General features: G+C 44.9%; 1 protein-coding gene across 6 annotated transcripts in view; it reads left to right on the top strand.

Annotated features, from left to right (window-relative positions):
* Window positions 1-18,006, top strand: part of CPLANE1 (ciliogenesis and planar polarity effector complex subunit 1) — a 1,992,329-nt gene that overhangs the window by 202,985 nt on the left and 1,771,338 nt on the right. For all 6 annotated transcript variants that reach the window (XM_069221234.1, XM_069221235.1, XM_069221236.1 and 3 more), the window contains one exon: window positions 10,913-11,069. In XM_069221234.1, the coding sequence (XP_069077335.1) occupies window positions 10,913-11,069 (157 nt within the window). The remainder of the gene's footprint in view (window positions 1-10,912; window positions 11,070-18,006) is intronic.

The following is an 18,006-nucleotide window of genomic DNA, read 5'->3' as shown; positions in this document are numbered from 1 at the left end:
ATCTAGTGTTGGGGTCGGAGTGTTGCAAGTTGTTTTTGTTCGAAGAATCTTTTCAAGCCACAAGATTGAGTAACTCCTCCTCTCGGTGATATTGCGCATAGTCATTGAGTCCTTCGTCAGATTGCTTTCTCTCTGCCGTTGGGATAGGACGTTTCATCCTCTCGCTCCGGTATTCCTCGACTTGTCTATTCCGAACTCTTCTTTTCTGTCTTTCTTTCAACAATGGTATTGTATTTCGCTCGCGTTTTCACAATCTAGCGACCTCAATCTGAATTTCTACATCAGGGGTCAGCTTACCTCCCTTGGGGACGCCAGCGCCCATCTCGGGCCTGCTCCTCGACGTGATGTTGGGATATGCAGGGCTGATGGAATGGACTCCATTTAGGTTTTGCCCTCAATGCCATTTGAAATTCCCACACACCGACCAACATCTGGTGTGTTAACTTGTGCTTGTCCCTGGAAACTACGACGCCTGTTGGTTTTTTTGATCCAAAAAGATTTTCCGAGACTGAAGAGCGCATCGAAGACACTGGACGACACTCCTGATATTTTCGGGGAAGAGCATGCACATGAGGAGATCGAACAGGAAGAGGCCTTCTCCATAGAAGATTCGAAGTCGGATGTTCAATCTGACATCGAAAGCCAGCCTCTCACCTCAGCGCAACTCGTGAGTACATCAGCCCCAGCCTCCCATATAAAGACTCTAAAGAAGCCCCTCAAACAGGTGCGCGTCGGTCCAGCACTGCCTTCGGGCCGTTGTTAGATCCGAAAGTTATATTCAGATGCCCCGCCTTTCGACTCGGCACTAAAAATAGCTTAGATTAAGCCGTCTTCACCATCGACCTCCAGCTCAGCAGCATCTCACACAGTCTTGGGATCGAGTCGACCTTTCGATCCAAGCGTTTAGGCTCTGAGTAAGAAGTCTTCCGCTTCGAAGCAGACAACTTTGAGTCGACACAAGGTTTCCACTCCGAAAATCACAGAGAGGAGGAGCCACTCAATTTTGTGACTCTAAAATATTCTTCAAAGAAAAGCAACTTGCAACACTCCAAAACCAACAATAGATGGCGGATTTATGCAAAGAATGTGAATCTACAGCACTACATGTAACAAACAGATGTCTCCTGGGTAAGTAACATTTCCCTTCTCATAAGGTAAATCAAATAAATGAGACATAGTGATATTGATAGTGGTAGGTTTCAAAGACAAAGTGGTAACAGTGCTGTTGGATGAGTATGATTCTTATAGTAGAGATAGGTGCACATTAATATACACTGTAGCATTTATATGCCTGGTATGAACCTGAAGAGTTCTCTGAAGGCTGTGGTCATGGAGACTGCCTGGGAACCCAATTGGAAATTTGAACCTGGTAATGTATAATGATTAAAATAGGTCAGCAGGCGCTAGGGCATTTTCTCAAAAGGCAGAGACTGACTGACACCCACAGGTTCTATGAACATATGGTGGGAACAACAGAGAGACAAGGCATGTTACAAACCCAACTCTGCAGCACTCAAAGCATATGCATGCTTGGCCCACTTCTTGGTAGAGTATCCTTTAGTCAATAGAACCACACCTAAACTATCAGCTGCATAGTTATCGCTGAACACAGCCACATTGATCTGGGAAATGTGGATGACACAGAAAAAGAACTAAGACATTGGAGGTTTTTGGGTAACTTGCGGGCAACAATGTGCTTCTGAACTGCTTTTTTCCTAATGTTTGCAAGAGACAAGATAAATGTATCCTGTGGGACGCCCCAAAAGCAGTGATGTGGATAGAGGTCTCTTCCTGCTTAACAAGGAAAAGGGAGATCCTGGGATTCCTACTTGAATTTAAACTTGCGGCCCAAGAGGACAAACAAATGCATGCCCTCTCAAAATCTATGGGAAAAGGCCCTAGCGTTCTGAACCCAAGTTAAAACTTTCTATATATCCACCATTTTCAAAATCTCCAGCTACAAAGCCAAGGTGCAATACAGTCTGGCGCCTTGCTTTTCTTAGCTTTGTTTACCCTTTTTTCTGTGGTTTTATTGGTGGGGGCCTTGTGATACTTTTATTTGTTGGCGGGGGTTGGAGCCAGAAACTATTGATTTTTGGGACTGGAAATATAATATTCTAGGCAAAGGCTTCTTAGGCTTTGTCTGCAAGTTATGGGGGAGGATTGTTTGAGGATGGACCCTATGCTAATAGATGGGTGGTGGTGTTCAGCCTGTAAATGGTGAAATGGTAGACAAGAACTTTGCCAGAAGTCTAGTACTGTTAGCGAATCCAAAGTAGACAATGTGGAGGATTGTTCTGGGAAGTTTAGGCTCAAATGTGCTTTGATTAATGCCCGCTCAATGACTAAACATTGCCTGGAGAGTAATGTTTTTATTGAGTGCCACAAACTAGATTGTTTATTAATTACAGAAACATGGGCCGGAGAATCCTCGGGTCCTGATGTGGTGGTGGCAACCCCTGGGGGGTACGCTATTACCTAAATTGATAGGAGGGATCGCAGGGGAGAAGATCTTGCCATTATATTTAGGCATGAGTTGAATTGTACTCTCAAAGTTTGTGGTACCTCGGCTGAGGAGAGTTGTGAGGTGGAATTATTCAAAGTCTATAAAAAGAATATACAGATAACGTTTGGTCTCCTAGTATATCACCCTTTAGGTTCAAAAGCTCAGTTCTTGAGGTACTGGAACCAGTTTGTAGATCATTTTATTGTTTGTTGCACCTGGAAGTGGAGAGTGATTAAAAACGTGGGGGTTTTGTTAGATGTAATTTTTTTTTAAAAATCTCACAAAGGGTTAATGTGGTTACACATTGAGCAAGCCATACTCTAGATGGAATTTTTGGAAACTGTGATGCCTTTAGAGTAGAGTGCTGTATCCCTCTTAGTTGGTCGGATCACTTTACAGTCAAGTTCTATGCATCCAGCAATACTGCAAAAGAGTTTACTCAAGACAATCAGGGTCAGGAACTGGAACAGCATCTGAGAAAGAGTTATTGGAAACATTGGCTAAAACTCAAGAAAGAGAGGGGTTAGTCAGGACTCGCCTGCTGTAAATTTTAGTAAGTGGGTAAAGTCTGCGATAAACGAGTTAGCACGAATTAGAGAGAAGAAAGGGAGTAGGAGAGTAAATTTTGTCCAGTGTTTTCCAGAGGATCTGAAAAAGCTGTGAAGAGAGTGTCGCAGACAAGAGCACAGGCGGAGATTGGAGCCTTATTCAGAAGAGGAAAACAAACATAATGAACTTCAGGGACAAGATCAAGCACCAGGCATGGGGGGCGGAGAGCATTGCAGAACACCCTAACTGAGGCATATTAGCCTGTTTTTCACCTCTTACCCAGGATAAAATAATATTCCTGCTAATGCAAACACATTTGGGGTCACTTGATGATCCAGGTCCGCCCAAAGGTGCTGTAGAAGGCTCCTGAGGTCGTTGCTGAAGCATTGGAGAAAGTTCACTCCCATGTGCTTGCCACTGGGATATATCTGCAGTGTCGGAAAGAACTATCATCATCATTTCTGTGAGGAAAAAGTGTAATGGAGAGGCTAATGATTTGAAGAATCTCCAACCTAATTAGCTGTTGCCAGCTCCAGCTAAAATATTGGAGAAACATCTTAATCGAAAACGTGCTCGCTTTACAGGCGAGAGTGGCTGTCTGGGTCCCTCACAACATGAACTCTGGAATCATTAGAGCACCGAATCTGCGCTGCTCACTGAGGTGGATTTTGTCCGGTGAATTAAGGTAGGGCAGCTATACTGGTGATGTTGGACCTGTCGGCAGCCTTTGACACTATTTCTCCTTCTCTTCTGGTGAACATGCTGCAACAGGTTGGGCTGAGGGATGAGGCTCTGCACTTATTTGAGTCCTTCCTAGTGAATAGATCTAGCACAGTTAGTTGTGAGGATTTTAGAACACATCCGTTTCAATTGCCCTGTGGAGTTCCGCAGGGCTCCTTCCTCAGCCCTTCCCTGTTCAATCTTTGTGTCGCTCCATTGGCACAGTTGATATGGCTGTGGGGGTCATATGCACATGGCATGCAGATCATCGTGCCCATAGAGGACGACTGGACAGAGGTGGCCAAGAAGTTTAAATCTTGCTTGGTAGAGATCAACAGCTGGATAAAGCAAAATTGGTTGAAGATGAACAGTGAAAAAAACGTTATTGATCTTTGGCGCTACTAACTCCATCCGGAATAGCTGCTGGTAGCCTGAGTCCTGTGAATCACTGCCAGTCCCTGTGAAGGAGACAAGAAATCTGGGTGTTATTTTTGACAGCACCTTGACCTTTGAGCGCCGGGTCAATAAAACTCTGAACTCTTGTCTCTGGCTATTTAAGATGCTGAGAAAGCTCTTCCCATTCATTACCATGGAGCTTAGGGTGCCTGTAGTCCTGGCATTAATCACCTCTCGTCTGGACTACTATAACTCCCTTTATCTAAAATGAACACAACACTCCCTCAATAAACTTCAGGGCGATCAAAATGCGGTAGCAGGATTAGTCCTAGGACTATCTAAAAGACGCTTGGTGAGGAAGGGCCTGAGGATACTTTATTGGCTTTCGGTAAGTGGGTAAGTTTTAGTTCTCTTTGGCGTTCAAAAGCCTCCATCAGTCAGGCCCTTACTATCTTAGATCAGCCCTGATCTGGTATGTCCCCAGGAGGTCATTAAGATCTGCTGGTCAGAAGAAAGCTAATGTAACCAGGTTTCTGAAAGCAAGATGGGGGGGAAAGACCCTTCTCTGTAGCAGCGACCAGGCTATAGAATAAACTGCCTGACATTATCAGAGGAACAGATTCCTATATGTATTTTTGGAGACTGGTAAAAACTTGCCTGTTTTCGTCAGTTGAATAGGTTCCTTGTTCCTCTGGGGTGAGTGCGTCTTTCTGTGGTTGCTTCAGCTTTTACTTGGTTAAGCGCTTTGGGTTTATTGCACTTTATTGTAGGAAAGTACCACCTTTCTTGGCATGATTACCCCCATTTTCTGCCTGATGTCAATGTGCTTGGCTGTGTTCACTGGGATCCTGCTAACCAGGACCCCAGTGGTTATGCTTTCTCGCTCCTCTAAATTTGGTTGTTACATACTGTTAACACAGTATTTCACCCACAATTGGCTTACTGGTGCCCCTTATAAGTCCCTAGTATATGGTACTTAGGTACCCAGGGCATTGGGATTCCAGGGGATCCCTGTGGGCTGCAGCGTATATTTTGCCACCCATAGGGAGCCCATGCAAAAGCTTCTGCAAGACAGCCATTACAGCCTGCGTGAAAAGGTGCAAGCTCACTTTCACTTCCATTTACACTGCACCAGGTTACTTATAAGTCACCCCTATGGCAGGCCCTCAGGCCCTGAGGGCAGGGTGCAAAGTTCCTGTGTGAACTCGGGACCATTTCCCCGGACTTCGTGAGTGCGGGGACACCATTTTATGTGTGTACTGGACATAGGTCACTACCTATGTCCAGCTACATAATGTTAACTCTGAACATAGGCATATAGGCATGTTTGGTATCAAACATATTGGAATCATACCCCATGCACTCTGGGGGCTCCTTAGAGAACCCCCAGTATTGCCATTTCAGCCGTCTGAGGTTTTCCAGGCAGCCCCAGCTGCTGTCACCTCACAGACCGGTTTCTGCTCTCCTGCTGTTTGAAAAGCTGGAGCCCAGGAAGGCAGAACAAAGGATTTCCTTTGGGAGAGTGTCAGAGTCACCAGATCCTCGGGGTCCGTGCACGTTCCCAACACTTCCACCACAAACAGCTCCAATACTCTGATTAGATTTATCACAGAGTCTAAGAGAGTCCAAGTGGGGAAAAGGGGATTAGGACGGGAACAGCTGGGAAGGAGACCTGTCGGAAGCAAAAGGTTAAAACACAACATCAAAATTACATCTCATGAAATCAGTACCATGCTACAACTCTAAGCTTCGTCTTTTCCGAAAAACATGAACAACCCTAGAATAATCCTAAAACTGACTAGGCTTTAGATGACTGGAGGAAACAGAAAAAGTTAAATAGGACTTTCAGATTCAAGTACTTTCTTTAGCATGAGAATCAGGAAACACTCTGAGCAATTTGTAAACAGCCATATGAATCTCCTTTTATGAATACATATCAGGAACACACAGAATTACCTCTAGAACTCTAGTTGTGTTCATCTCAGAAAAAACATTGGGAAGTAAATTGCGCACACTACAGATTTTTATGAGTATTAAACACCATAAAGGTTTGTGCACCATGAAATCACACAACGTAGATTCAAGGAATAAATCACGCGACGTGTCAACTTGAAATGCCACCAAGAAAATGTCTTAGAATGGTAGCGCACAGTAACTTACATTATTTATACACGAGGAAAGAATTGCGCGTCTTGCCGATTCAAATGGCACCATACAAAAGCCAAGAAATGGTAGCGCACAATGAATAACACGAAAAAACACTCAAGGAAAGAATCGCGCGTGTTGCTGATTCAAATGCCACCATGTAAATGCCAGAAAATGGTAGCGCACAATGAACAGCATGAATTACACACGAGAAGTGAATCGCGCGTTTCGCCGATTCGAATGCCACCATGTAAATGTCAAGAAAAGGTAGCGCGCAATGAACAACAAAGTTAAATGCTCATGAAACGAGTTGCACGTCTTGCCAACTCGTAAAACATCATGTAAATGTCAAGAAATATCAGCGCGCAATGAACAATAATGTAATAACGAAGTCAAATCTTTATGGAATAAATTGCGCGTCCTCCCTATTTGCAAACCACCATACAAATGTCAAAAAATGGCAGCGCACAAGTAATCTGTTATTCATTTAAGAATTAAAATCAAGAATATGAAGATTCTCAATTATGGTGTTGGGAAATGTCCAAACACCGTCTTACTGCCTGGAAACAGTGATCACCAATGAGAGATGAGTGCAGAAGACTGGAAAATCCAAATAGGCCGCCGGGACAGGAGCTCAGGAAGAAGCTGCTGCTCTGCACCGGGACCTCTGAATAGTGAGCACTGGAAGTTGGGCTGACTCTTTTATAGAGTCTTGGCCCAGCCCAGAACCACGCCCAGGCATGTTGCAGGGAAAGTCTCCAGAAGGCCCTGGAAAGGGACCACACCCTAACACACTCTGAATGTCTGCAGCAACACATTGTAAATGTACAGTATTTATAAGCACCTTAAAAATTAATCTTTTGGATGGAATTCTGCAATGCAAAAGGTTAAACAATAACATATCATCACAATGCATAAATTACTTTATCTTGCGAGTGTTGGATTTTTGCATTCTAGATGCCCGTAGAGCGCGCACTGTCCTGGTGTTGACAGAGAGGACTGTTACACCCTCTCCCTTTGGAAACACGTGTTACAGGCTTGGGAGGGGTAGCCTCACAAAGCCACTGGCCATGCTCTGAAGGGCAAATTTGGTGCCCTCCTTGCATAAACCAGTCTACACTTGTTCAGGGACCCCTAGTCCCTTCTCTGGCGCAAAACTAGACAAAGGAAAGAGGAGTGACCACTACCCTGTTCATCACCACCCCAGGGGTGGTGCTCAGAGCTCCTCCAGAGGGTCCCTGGGTTTTGCCATCTTGGATTCCAAGCTGACAGGGAACTCTGGGAGCATCTGAGTGGCCAGTGCCAGTAGGTGACGTCGGAGCCCTCCCCTGATAAGTGCTTACCTGGTTGGGTGACCATTCCCCCTTTGAGGGCTATTTAGGGTCTCCCTCGGATTGCAAGACTCCAGTAGAAATCCTCTGCATCCTCTACGTCAACTTCTCACTGAAGAAACTGCACCTGGATCCTCTAGGAACTCTACAAGTTGCAACAATGTATATCTGGCTCCTGCCAGCGTCTGCAACTGTTTCCCTGTCGTGCATCCTCTGAGGACAGCCCGCCTTCAGCCTGCACCAGAAGAGCAAAGGAATCTCCCTTGGGGTGGAGTCACTCCCCTGCTACAGCAGGCACCGACTGCAACGACGACCGGCTGGGTGGATCCCTTCTCTTGCTGAGCTGCATGGATCCTGCATCTTGGGTGGTGAACTGAAGTGGTCCTGACGTCCTTCTGTCCAACTTTGGTGGAGGTAAGAGCCTGGGTCCCCACGCAAGATAGTACCCCAATGCACCACGTGTTCTGCAGCTGCCAAGGCTTGTTGGCATCCTTCCTCCAAGTCCTTTGTGCATCTTGTAGCTCTGGCCCCCAGCACTCCATCCTGCAACTCACAGCTTCCTGAGTGGTTCTCCAACGACGTGGGAGCTTCTGTTGTAGTGATGCGTGGGCCTCTTCTGCAACTTCTTTGTCCCTGTGCTGTGGAACTCCTGTGTGCATTGCCTGGCCTTCTGTGGGGTCTCTGAGTTCCCGAGAGCCCCCTCTGGCTGCTCATCATGGGTAGAGTCCACCTGGTCCATTCTATTCCCGGGCAGTACCATTTTCCGCAAACCGTGAGATTTGGATGTGCCAAGGCTTGTTGGCGGACTCCAGCAATGCAAACCAGACTGCAATCCTGCATCCGGTGTGGGACATCACTTGCACCAACCAGGAACCCGTTTTCATCTTCTTGGGTGCAAAACTTACTGTTCTTCTTCACCTGTGGTTTCCTTTTTGCACCTCCATCCGGGTAGGCAGGGGCTCCTGTTCTTCCTGGACTCTTCTGTACTTCTTGGACTTGGTCCCCTTCTTCCACAGGTCCTCTGGTCCAGGAATCCACTGTTGGTGTCTTGCAGGCTCTTCTGGTTCTTGCATAATCCTCCTCTTGCATAATCCTCTTTCTTTCTGTGTGTGTTCTGTGAAAGTTACTGTGATTTACTCCCGCTTATCTGGGCACAGGGGAGGGTTTTAATACTTACCTTTGGGGTTTTATAGTACTCCGAGCTCCGCTCTACAGACTAAACGTGCCTAGGTGGGAGACTCACTTTCGCATTCCATTTTCGCAGTATATGGTTTGTGTTCTCCCTAGGCCTAGGCCCATTTCTAACTATTGTGATTTTCACTAATTGCACTGTTTTCTAACTGTTTTTATACCCGTTTCTGCATATTAGTGTATATAATTTGTATATTACTTAACTCCTAAGGGAGTATAGTCTCTATGGTATTTTTAGTATCCGTGCCACCAAAATAAAGTACCTTCATTTTTGTAACACTGAGTATTTTCTTTCATATGTGTGAGTACTGTGTGACTACAGTCGTATTGCATGAGCTTTGCATATCTCCTAGATAAGCCTTGGCTGCTCATCCACAGCTACCTGTAGAGAGTCTGGCTTCTAGACACTGACTACATTTCACTATAGACGGATAACTGGACCTGGTATAAGGTAAACGTACCTTGTGAAAATATAAAAAAAGTAGAAAATATAAACATGACTCACACCCCATTTTGCTTGCTGTCATTGAAGCGACAATAAGAGTAAAGGTTTGCTCCTCTTAGAGAACGTAGAACATGCTGTAAAAACAATATCCTAGTTGCATCAGATGCAAAAAGAGCATTTAGTCAAGTGAGCTGGTTATTTCTGTAATAGATACTAGAAGTGAATGGCCTGAGACCTGCCTAAAACTTGGGTAATGGAAGGTTCCCATGCGCTGGAGTCAGTTATTGCCATATGCTCCAAATAATCTACGTTGGAGGAGGGGTTGTTAGACAGTACTGTTCCTCTCTGCTGTGGCAATGAAACCTCTTATATATGGAGTAATGAGTGGGCGAGTTGGATCCAGTTGAGCAGGACACTTTCAAATTGATAATGTATGCAGATGACATTTTAGTATTATTCACCGACCAATGGACGATTTGAATGAATACCCAGAAATTGGGGGATTTATAATTAATTTCCTGAAGTATGAACCTTGGAACTTTGCTGCTCCGAAAGAGTAGGAGGTAGAATACAGTTTACCTTGTCCAGTTGCAAAATTGTCCACTCAGTTACAAGCTAGTACTCAGAGATTCAGTAAGACTCCAAACTTATTATATAAATATATTTTCCTGGGTTGGGTGAATGCCAGCTGTTTACCACACCACTCAAAATACTGTATAGATTTAAAAATATCCTTACCCCATACTGATACTTAGAGGCTTCCGAAAGATGATCTGAGGGATTGATGATTGGGACTAAACTGCTTTCCTACTGATGGTTTGGTCCTATGCTTGACATGAACATCTACATAAGTGTTTAGTAACCTACTACGGTGTGTGTCAGATTCTGAAGAATCTGTAACTTAGAGAACTCACTGTAAAAATATTGTCTTCGTTAGACCTCGAGAAGAGATAACCTATCTCACCTCTTTGGTGTTTCAAAAAATATATTTTTATATAGTCCCAGCTGTGTATAATCTGAGTGAGTTGTTCGGTGGTTTGCAGAGACATTTGTACTGGAAGTACAGGGGTGTGCCAGATGGAGACTCTGTACTCTCCTTTACTGTGCCGCGATTTATAAACTGATGATTTAGTCCTTGTCCCACAAGGGAGTCAAAACCGTTGGTAATCCTAAAATTAACTTGCCTCACATGCCCCATAAATTCCTTTTGTAATTTGGTCTGTTTTTTTATCAAATACCTTAAGGTAAGTTAATTTTTTAGTGGCCTACACTGATGTTTTGAATGAAATAAGATTTACAAGACTGATAACTTGTATATAAGTGTTTGTGTATAAATATGTTTTATATCATTCCTGGACCTGAAATATTCAAGAGGGTGACTGACATACAAACTACAACGTTCTAGGTGGAGCCATGTGTCTATTGTCTTAGCTGGAAAATTATTTTCACATGTTTTCCCAAAGTGTTCATATTGAAATAAGTAAATATGTTTTAGGTATTTTAACAGGACAACTGTATCATTGGCACTTTGAAATGTTTCTTAATTAGAGTGAATTATGATCATTCTCATAAATTGTTAATCTTATTCACCACGAATGTTCCTACTTGCTGCCTCATCATGTTTTGCAGTTCTCTGCCGTATGATGTCCATTGGTCCCACCAAGAATGTTCTTTGTCTAGCCTGGTTCCGTCATGTACTCCTGTAAAGTCAAAAGGAGCTTTGATTACTGCTTTTGCTGGTGATGGACTGGTGCTGGCAGCAACTATTAATCAGAAAGACCCTGAGGTATAGTTGCTGGAATTTTTAAATTAAATCTAAAATTGTGATGAGTTTGTTTTGTAAGTTTTATTTTTGTCATGATAAATTGCAGCTTTGGAGCATATAAATGTATCTTCTCAGTGTGTTAGAGATGCAATGGGGGTTGCTGGGTACTGTTTCCTTTAGAGGAAGACCTCATGTCCACTAAAGGCTTCCATCTGAAACTTTGTTTCACTGAAATATGACTGATGATGCCTGTGACGACTCTAGTTGATTTTGTGCTGAAGACAAATCTTGAAATCACCTGCAATCTGGATCTTTTGATAGTAGCATTTTTAATACACACCACAATTCTGGACCCTGCTGAGAAGATGGGTATAGTATCCTTTTTAAGGTTTACACCTATAATAACTATAAAACACCACTGAAAGAGAAAGAGCCTTTATCAGTGCAAACATATAATCTGATCGAGACTTCTAGCGCAGAGTCCTTACTTTATAATATTCCCCAGGCATCAGACTGGATTCGTAAAGTTTTATTTTTTTAGCAGTCCCCTTATGCGCTAGCAGGTGGGGTCATTCGGGTCCACACTGCTACGCCAACTTCGTCCATGCAGGAAGTGACATGCATGATGCCTACCTAGGTGCGACCCTAGCACGCTAACCTCTGTTCATCCTTTTCTGTGCCTGGATCAGACTCCCCTTAATCACTTTTTGACTGACACGTTCAACCTTTTTGTAGATTTCAACAACTAGTGTGCCTACTTACGTTCTATTTTCCATTTTTTGGGGGGTATATATCCCAAAAAGGTACTGGTTTTAAACCTTGTGTAGCCTGTCACAGGCAAATGTCTGTGACAGGCCCCCAGTTGGTGTGTCAGTGGGTCTCCACTCTCCTCACATGGTGGCTACGAAGCACCTCAGCCGCCCTCTGGACCACCACTGCAAAAGGAGACCCCTTTGGCACATCATCAGAGGAATCTCCCCAACCTGGTCCATATATTGCCCGAAACTGTAAAAGATCTGCAGTTGTGACTGACAAATCACTATTGGGTCAGTGATAGTACCCTCTCCCTTCCCCATCCAAGAACTTTCAGTACTGATGCACCGCTTCTGGTTTGGGGCAATCATCTAGGAGAGGTGGAGATCAGAGGACTCTGGTCTTCGGCAGAATCTCAGCTCCACATGAACCTGTTCGAACTGAGAGTGATTTGCCTGGCATTAAAAACCATGACAAGCCCTTCTTCCACCTCCATGTGGTATTGCAACAAGCAGGGCATGGTGGCATCCTGGACCCTGTGTCAATGGGTCCTGCATCACTTGACATGGCTGGAATCTTAGGACATTTTTCTGGTTGTTCAACACCTGGCAGGCTCTCTGAACACCAGAGTGGACAAACTCAGCTATTGATGCCTTGCAGATCACAAATGGAGTCTCCATCCAGAGATGGTTCAAGGGTTCTTCAAAGATTGGGGAGAACCTTGGTTAGCTCTATTTGCCACAGCTGAGAACACGCAGTGTGAGCACTTCTGCGCTCTGGAGATTCTAACACAGCCCTGGCTTAAGACACATTTTGCCTCGAGTATGAGCATCTGTCTTCCAATCAGTCTGCCCGTTGGAGCTGATCTCTTGCCGCATCAACAGGGCAGGGTCCTGCACCCGAACCTCATTTAAATGAGTGAAGATAGAGCGGCGACAATGAGAGTTGTTGAACTCTCTCCAGAACTGTGTGATGTCATTCTGGTAGGCAGGCATCTGCATAATTCAACGAAAACCGTATACATCTGCAGATGGGGCAAATTTGTAGGTTGGTGTGCTGTTTAGTCCATTGATCTTCTGTCTGCATGCTTGACTGACGTCCTCTTGTTGGAGTTATCACTTGCCTGGCGAGGTGTTGTTTTAGGCATAGTTAAAGGTTACCTTTCTGTCATATCTGCTTTCTTGCTGTTGCAGGATCAATCCTCCCTGTAAAAGTCACCCAACTTGTTTCCTAAAACACTTGCAACACATGCCCCGCACCTTTCATTATGCCCCAATGGGGTCTAAAATGTGCTAGAGACTTCTAGCCGCAGATTACTTACTTTAGAATCCTTCCCCAGGTTTGAGACTGGTTCTGGAAAATTTTTCCCACAGCATGTCTGCATGTCGGAAGAGGGCATTGCGGAACTCCGTATCGACATCATCCGCCGGAAGTGATGTCTACGGAGTCCATATAACCCCACTCCCTGATGTCTGTTACATTTTTTCTGCACTTGCAATGTGGTTCTGGAGCGGTTAGAGAGCCATTTTTCAGCCCTTCTTGACAGTTTGTCAAGAAAAGTGTTTTTTGTCTTCGGGGTTTAAGCCCTGTGCAACTTGTGGCAGACAAATGTCGATCACAGATACTGATACCATCTGTCTGCCTCGGAGAACATCACAACTCTGAGAAGTGTGGTTCCTGTTTTTGTCTTCGGCCAAAGGTGTTGAGGGATCGTTCTTTAAAACTCCTACAGGCTGTCTCTGTCAACCCTCCGTATACTACCTTTTTTCCAAACAAGCTGATCCTTAGGACTTATGCTGCCTCCTTACCCAAGATGGTGACCCCTCTGCACGTCTAGCAAAGCATCATGCTGAATCTGAAGACAACGTTGTTGTTCTACATTGATTGTACCAGAGACTTCTGGGTGCGTGATTAACACTTCATCAGATTTGTAGATGCGAAGAAAGGAAATGCAGTACACAAGAGAACCATCTCTAGGTGGATTGTCCTCTATAAAAAAAGATTGCTTTGCAGTGGCCAAGAAGCATCCCCTGGAGGCTTGTGAGCTCAGCCCACCAGAGCCTAAGCCAGTCTCAGTCCCGGCCATCTGTCTGGCAATTTCGTTGGCAACGCTGTATTTGCCAAGCATTACTGCCTGGACACTCTGTTTTGCCCATTCAGTTGTCCAGGACTTCTTAGTGTAGCACATTCTGCAGACTTTACTCTGGGGGGAGAGTGCTTTGTTATCTATTCTAAGGTAAGGAATCTGCATCTAGAAGTCTCTATCAGATGAACAAGTTACTTACCTTAAGTAATGCCTTATCTGGTAGAGGCTCTATCTAGCCACAGATTCCTTACTCCGACCCTCTCTGTTCTGGAAACTGTACATCTCATCTCAAAGAGATTCTTCCGAACCTTACTTTGGCACACTGGTCACACACCCTTAGTATGGCTCCATGGTTCTGGTGAGGAAAATAGTCACTAAAATTAGGTCGGCACACTGGGGTGGCATCTATATAGGCACCATGCATGTCACTTCTTCCAGGAATGCTGTTGATCAAGCCATGTAGATATGAACCACACCACCTGTCAGAGCACAAGGGAACTGCTCAAAAAGTTTCTGGCTCCAGTCTTATGACTGGGGAAAATTGTAAGGTAAGGAATATGTGGCTGGATAGAGTCACTACCAGATGAAGAGTTACAGTAGGTAAGCAATTAGTTCAATGCTGATAAACACATGCCCAACCACAAACATAAATGCCAGTCAAAAAATGGAAAGTGAGTGAGAATGAGGCTGAAGTGGCTAACACAAAATAACTTAGTTATATAAGGTTGCAGCAAGAAAGACAGGTCTAAGATTATTCTGCTTGGTATTTTTGTTTACGGGGGTTAAATATTGTTTCTTCCTTTTGTTTTCCTTCAGTTTTCTATGCTTGGATTAAAGACACAGGGTTTAGAAGTATGCTTCAATTCTGATCCAATTATTTTATATACTGTAGAGAATCTGGAACTATTAAAATCATATTTGACCTTTAGGCAGTGTTTAATTCTTTCATTGACTGGTGGAATGGCTGGTTTATGAGAATCTTGGCCAATATGTACTCTCCATTTACCCAAAGACTGGGTGAAACCCTTAGATTCATCAGCTCCCTTTTCTAACAAGTCAGTATTGATAGCAGGTCACCTGCCAAACACCCCAGGCTTTAAATATTCAATGCAAGGTGTAGAGACCAGTACCAACAAAATGCCTAGCTACAATGTATCCTATTGTTAAGTGTGATACTATCACCTAATCCTGTTTTTTTCTTCACAAAACTGCACTTTACTGCTGTTTTTTTTAGCCTATGGTTACAATGTTAACAACAAAATTTCACGTCCTAAAATACAGTGTGATGTCGTGAAAATGGCTACAAATTAATCTTATATAGGGCTTGATTTAGAACTCCGTGGATGGGTTACTCTGCCACAACAGTGACGGAAATCCTGCCCCCAAAAATCTATATTCCACTCTATGCAAAGGGATTTAGATTTCGCTGATGAGATAGCTCACAGTTGTGATGGAGTAGCCCGCCTGCTGAGTTCCGAATCAAGCTCATAGTTCAAAATGTACTACCAGCCCTACATTATCATAATATTCGTTGAGGAGTAGGTGAATGACACCTGAGTGTGTCCAGGAATTGGTTTATTAAAATATGTCAATATAGCTATAGCACTCTTATTTGTCTTGTAAACAAGACAAAGTCCTGACAGTGAGATATGACAGAGGGTAATGATATGTGAGTGTGAGTGCTTTACACAGACCTGCTATGCTTAAGACAGTCTAAAGTACTTGAATGCCAAGGGAGGACACCATATACCCTGCATTATTTCTCCTCTAAATTTAATGTGCTTTATACCAATCACTGCAAACAACCGTCTTTTCTGAACACTGGAAAAGCAAATTTTTTCTTTGTTGAGCAGGTGGAATAAATACTTACAAACACATCTTTCTTGGCATGTTACCCCCAACTTCTGCCTGTTTGTCAGTGTGTTTTGCCTGTCTCACTGGGATCCTGCTAGCCAGGACACCAGTGCTCATAGTTTGTGGCCTATATATGTTGTCAGTATGCTTGACTGTGTCACTAGAGTTCTGCTAACCAGAACTCCAGTGCTTATGCTCTCTCTACTTACCAATTTTGTCACTACGCTTTAGTGACTTCATATTCCAATTCTGATTGGCACACTGGACCCCCTGTCTGAGTCTCTAGTATATGGTACCTAGGTACCCAGGGCATTGGGGTTCCAGGAGATCCTTATGGGCTGCAGCATTTCTTTTGCCACCCATAAGGAGCTCTTACAAACACTCCTTCAGGACTGCCACTGCAGCCTGAGTGAATTAGTGTCCACACTATTTCACAGCCATTTTTCAACGCACCAGGTAACTTGTAAGTCACCTATATGTCTAACCTTAATTTACGGAAGGCTAGCTGCAAAGTTACTGTGTGTGAAGGCACCCTTGCACTAGCAATGGTGTCCCTATGTTGCCCAGGGCCAATTCCCCAGAATTCTTGAGTGCTGGGACACCATTCGCGTGCACTACATATATGTCAATACATATATGTAGCTTCACAATTGTAACTCCGAATATGGGCATGTGAGGCGTCTAAGATCATAGAGTTGAGCCCCCAATCTAAATCTGGTATTGGGGTGCCATTCCCATGCACCCTTGGGGCTCCACCATGGATCCTCAGTACTGCCAAACCAGCTCTCTGAGGTTTCCACTGAAGCCCCAGCTGCTGCCACCTCACAGACTGGTTTCTGCCCTCCTGGGGATTGAGCAGCTCAATCCCAAGAAGGCAGAACAATGCATTTCCTTTAGGAGACGGGTGTTACATCTTCTCCCATTGGAAATAAGTGTTACTGGCATGGGAGGGGTATCCTCTCAGAGTCTCTGAAAATGCCCTTCTTGCATAATCCAGTATACACCGGTTCAGGGACCTGAAGTGGCTCGAAACTGGACAAAGAAAAGGGGAGTGACCACTCCCCTGTCCATCACCACCCCATGTGTGGTGCCCAGAGCTTCTCCAGAGTGTCTCTGGGGTTAGCCATCTTGGATTCCAAGGTGTGGGGACCCTCTGGAGACCTCTGAGTGGCCAGTGCCAGCAGGTGACGTCAGAGACCCCATCCTGATAAGTGCATATCTGGGTAGGTAGCCAATCCCCCTCTCAGGGCTATTTAGGGTCTCTCCTCTGGGTGTTTCCTTAGATTCAGTTTGCAAGATTCCCCCAGGACTCCTCTGCTTCCTCTGATTCAGCTTCTGACTGTCAGATCAACCGCAGACTGCTCCAGGAACCGCTTTAACTGCAACAAAGTATCAAGGAAGACTCCTGTGACCTGCAACTTCAGCTCCAGCCAGCAATTGCAACAGTTTCCAAGGTGAGCATGCTCTGAGGACTGTCTGTCTTCACCCTGCACCAGAAGAACTGAAGGAATCTCCTGTGGAGTGACGGAGTCACTTCCCTGCTTCAGCAAGCACCTGTCTGCAATGACAACCGGTACTCTGGGACTCCTCTCCTGTCGACGAGTGTGATCCCTGGAACACAGGTGGTGGACCGAAGTGACCCAGACTGTCCAAAGGTCGAGCTGTCCAAATTTGGTGGAGGTAAGAGCTTGCCTCCCTGTGCTGCGACAGTACCCCTATGCACTGCGTCTTCTGCAGCTCCTTGGGCTTCTGTGTACTTCTTCCAAAAGTTCTTCGTGCACAGCGTAACCCAGGTCCCCAGCAATCTATCCTACGACGCTCAGCTCCCTGAGTTGTTCTCCCGCTATGTAGGACCCTCCAGTGAAGTGCTGCGACGACCACACTTTGTAACTCCTTTGTTCCCGTGTTCTGGGACTCCCGTGGGCGCTGCCTGGTCTTCTGAGGGCTCTCTGAAGTGCTGGGAGCCCCCTCTGTCACCTCAGTCCGATTTGAAACCCCTAGGTCCCTCCTGGGTCCAGACAGCTCTTCTTTGACACAAACTGCGTATTTGCGTGAACCAAGGCTTGTTGGTGGAATCCAGCAACGCAAACTCCCTGCATCCAACAACTCGACGTGGGACACCTCTTGCACCAAGCAGGAACCCACAGCTATCTTCTTTGGTGCATTTCTGTATTTTTCTCCAACCGGAGAATCCACTTTTGCACCTTGTTCCATTTGGGCAGGAGCTCCTGTTCTTCCTGGACTCTTCTTCGACTTCTGGACTTG

This window comes from Pleurodeles waltl, chromosome 1_1, assembly GCF_031143425.1.
Source record: "Pleurodeles waltl isolate 20211129_DDA chromosome 1_1, aPleWal1.hap1.20221129, whole genome shotgun sequence".
In the NCBI taxonomy this organism is placed as follows: Eukaryota; Metazoa; Chordata; class Amphibia; order Caudata; family Salamandridae; genus Pleurodeles; species Pleurodeles waltl.
The sequence above is the reverse complement of the archived record's forward strand: the minus strand, read 5'-3'. Positions and strand labels throughout refer to the sequence as shown.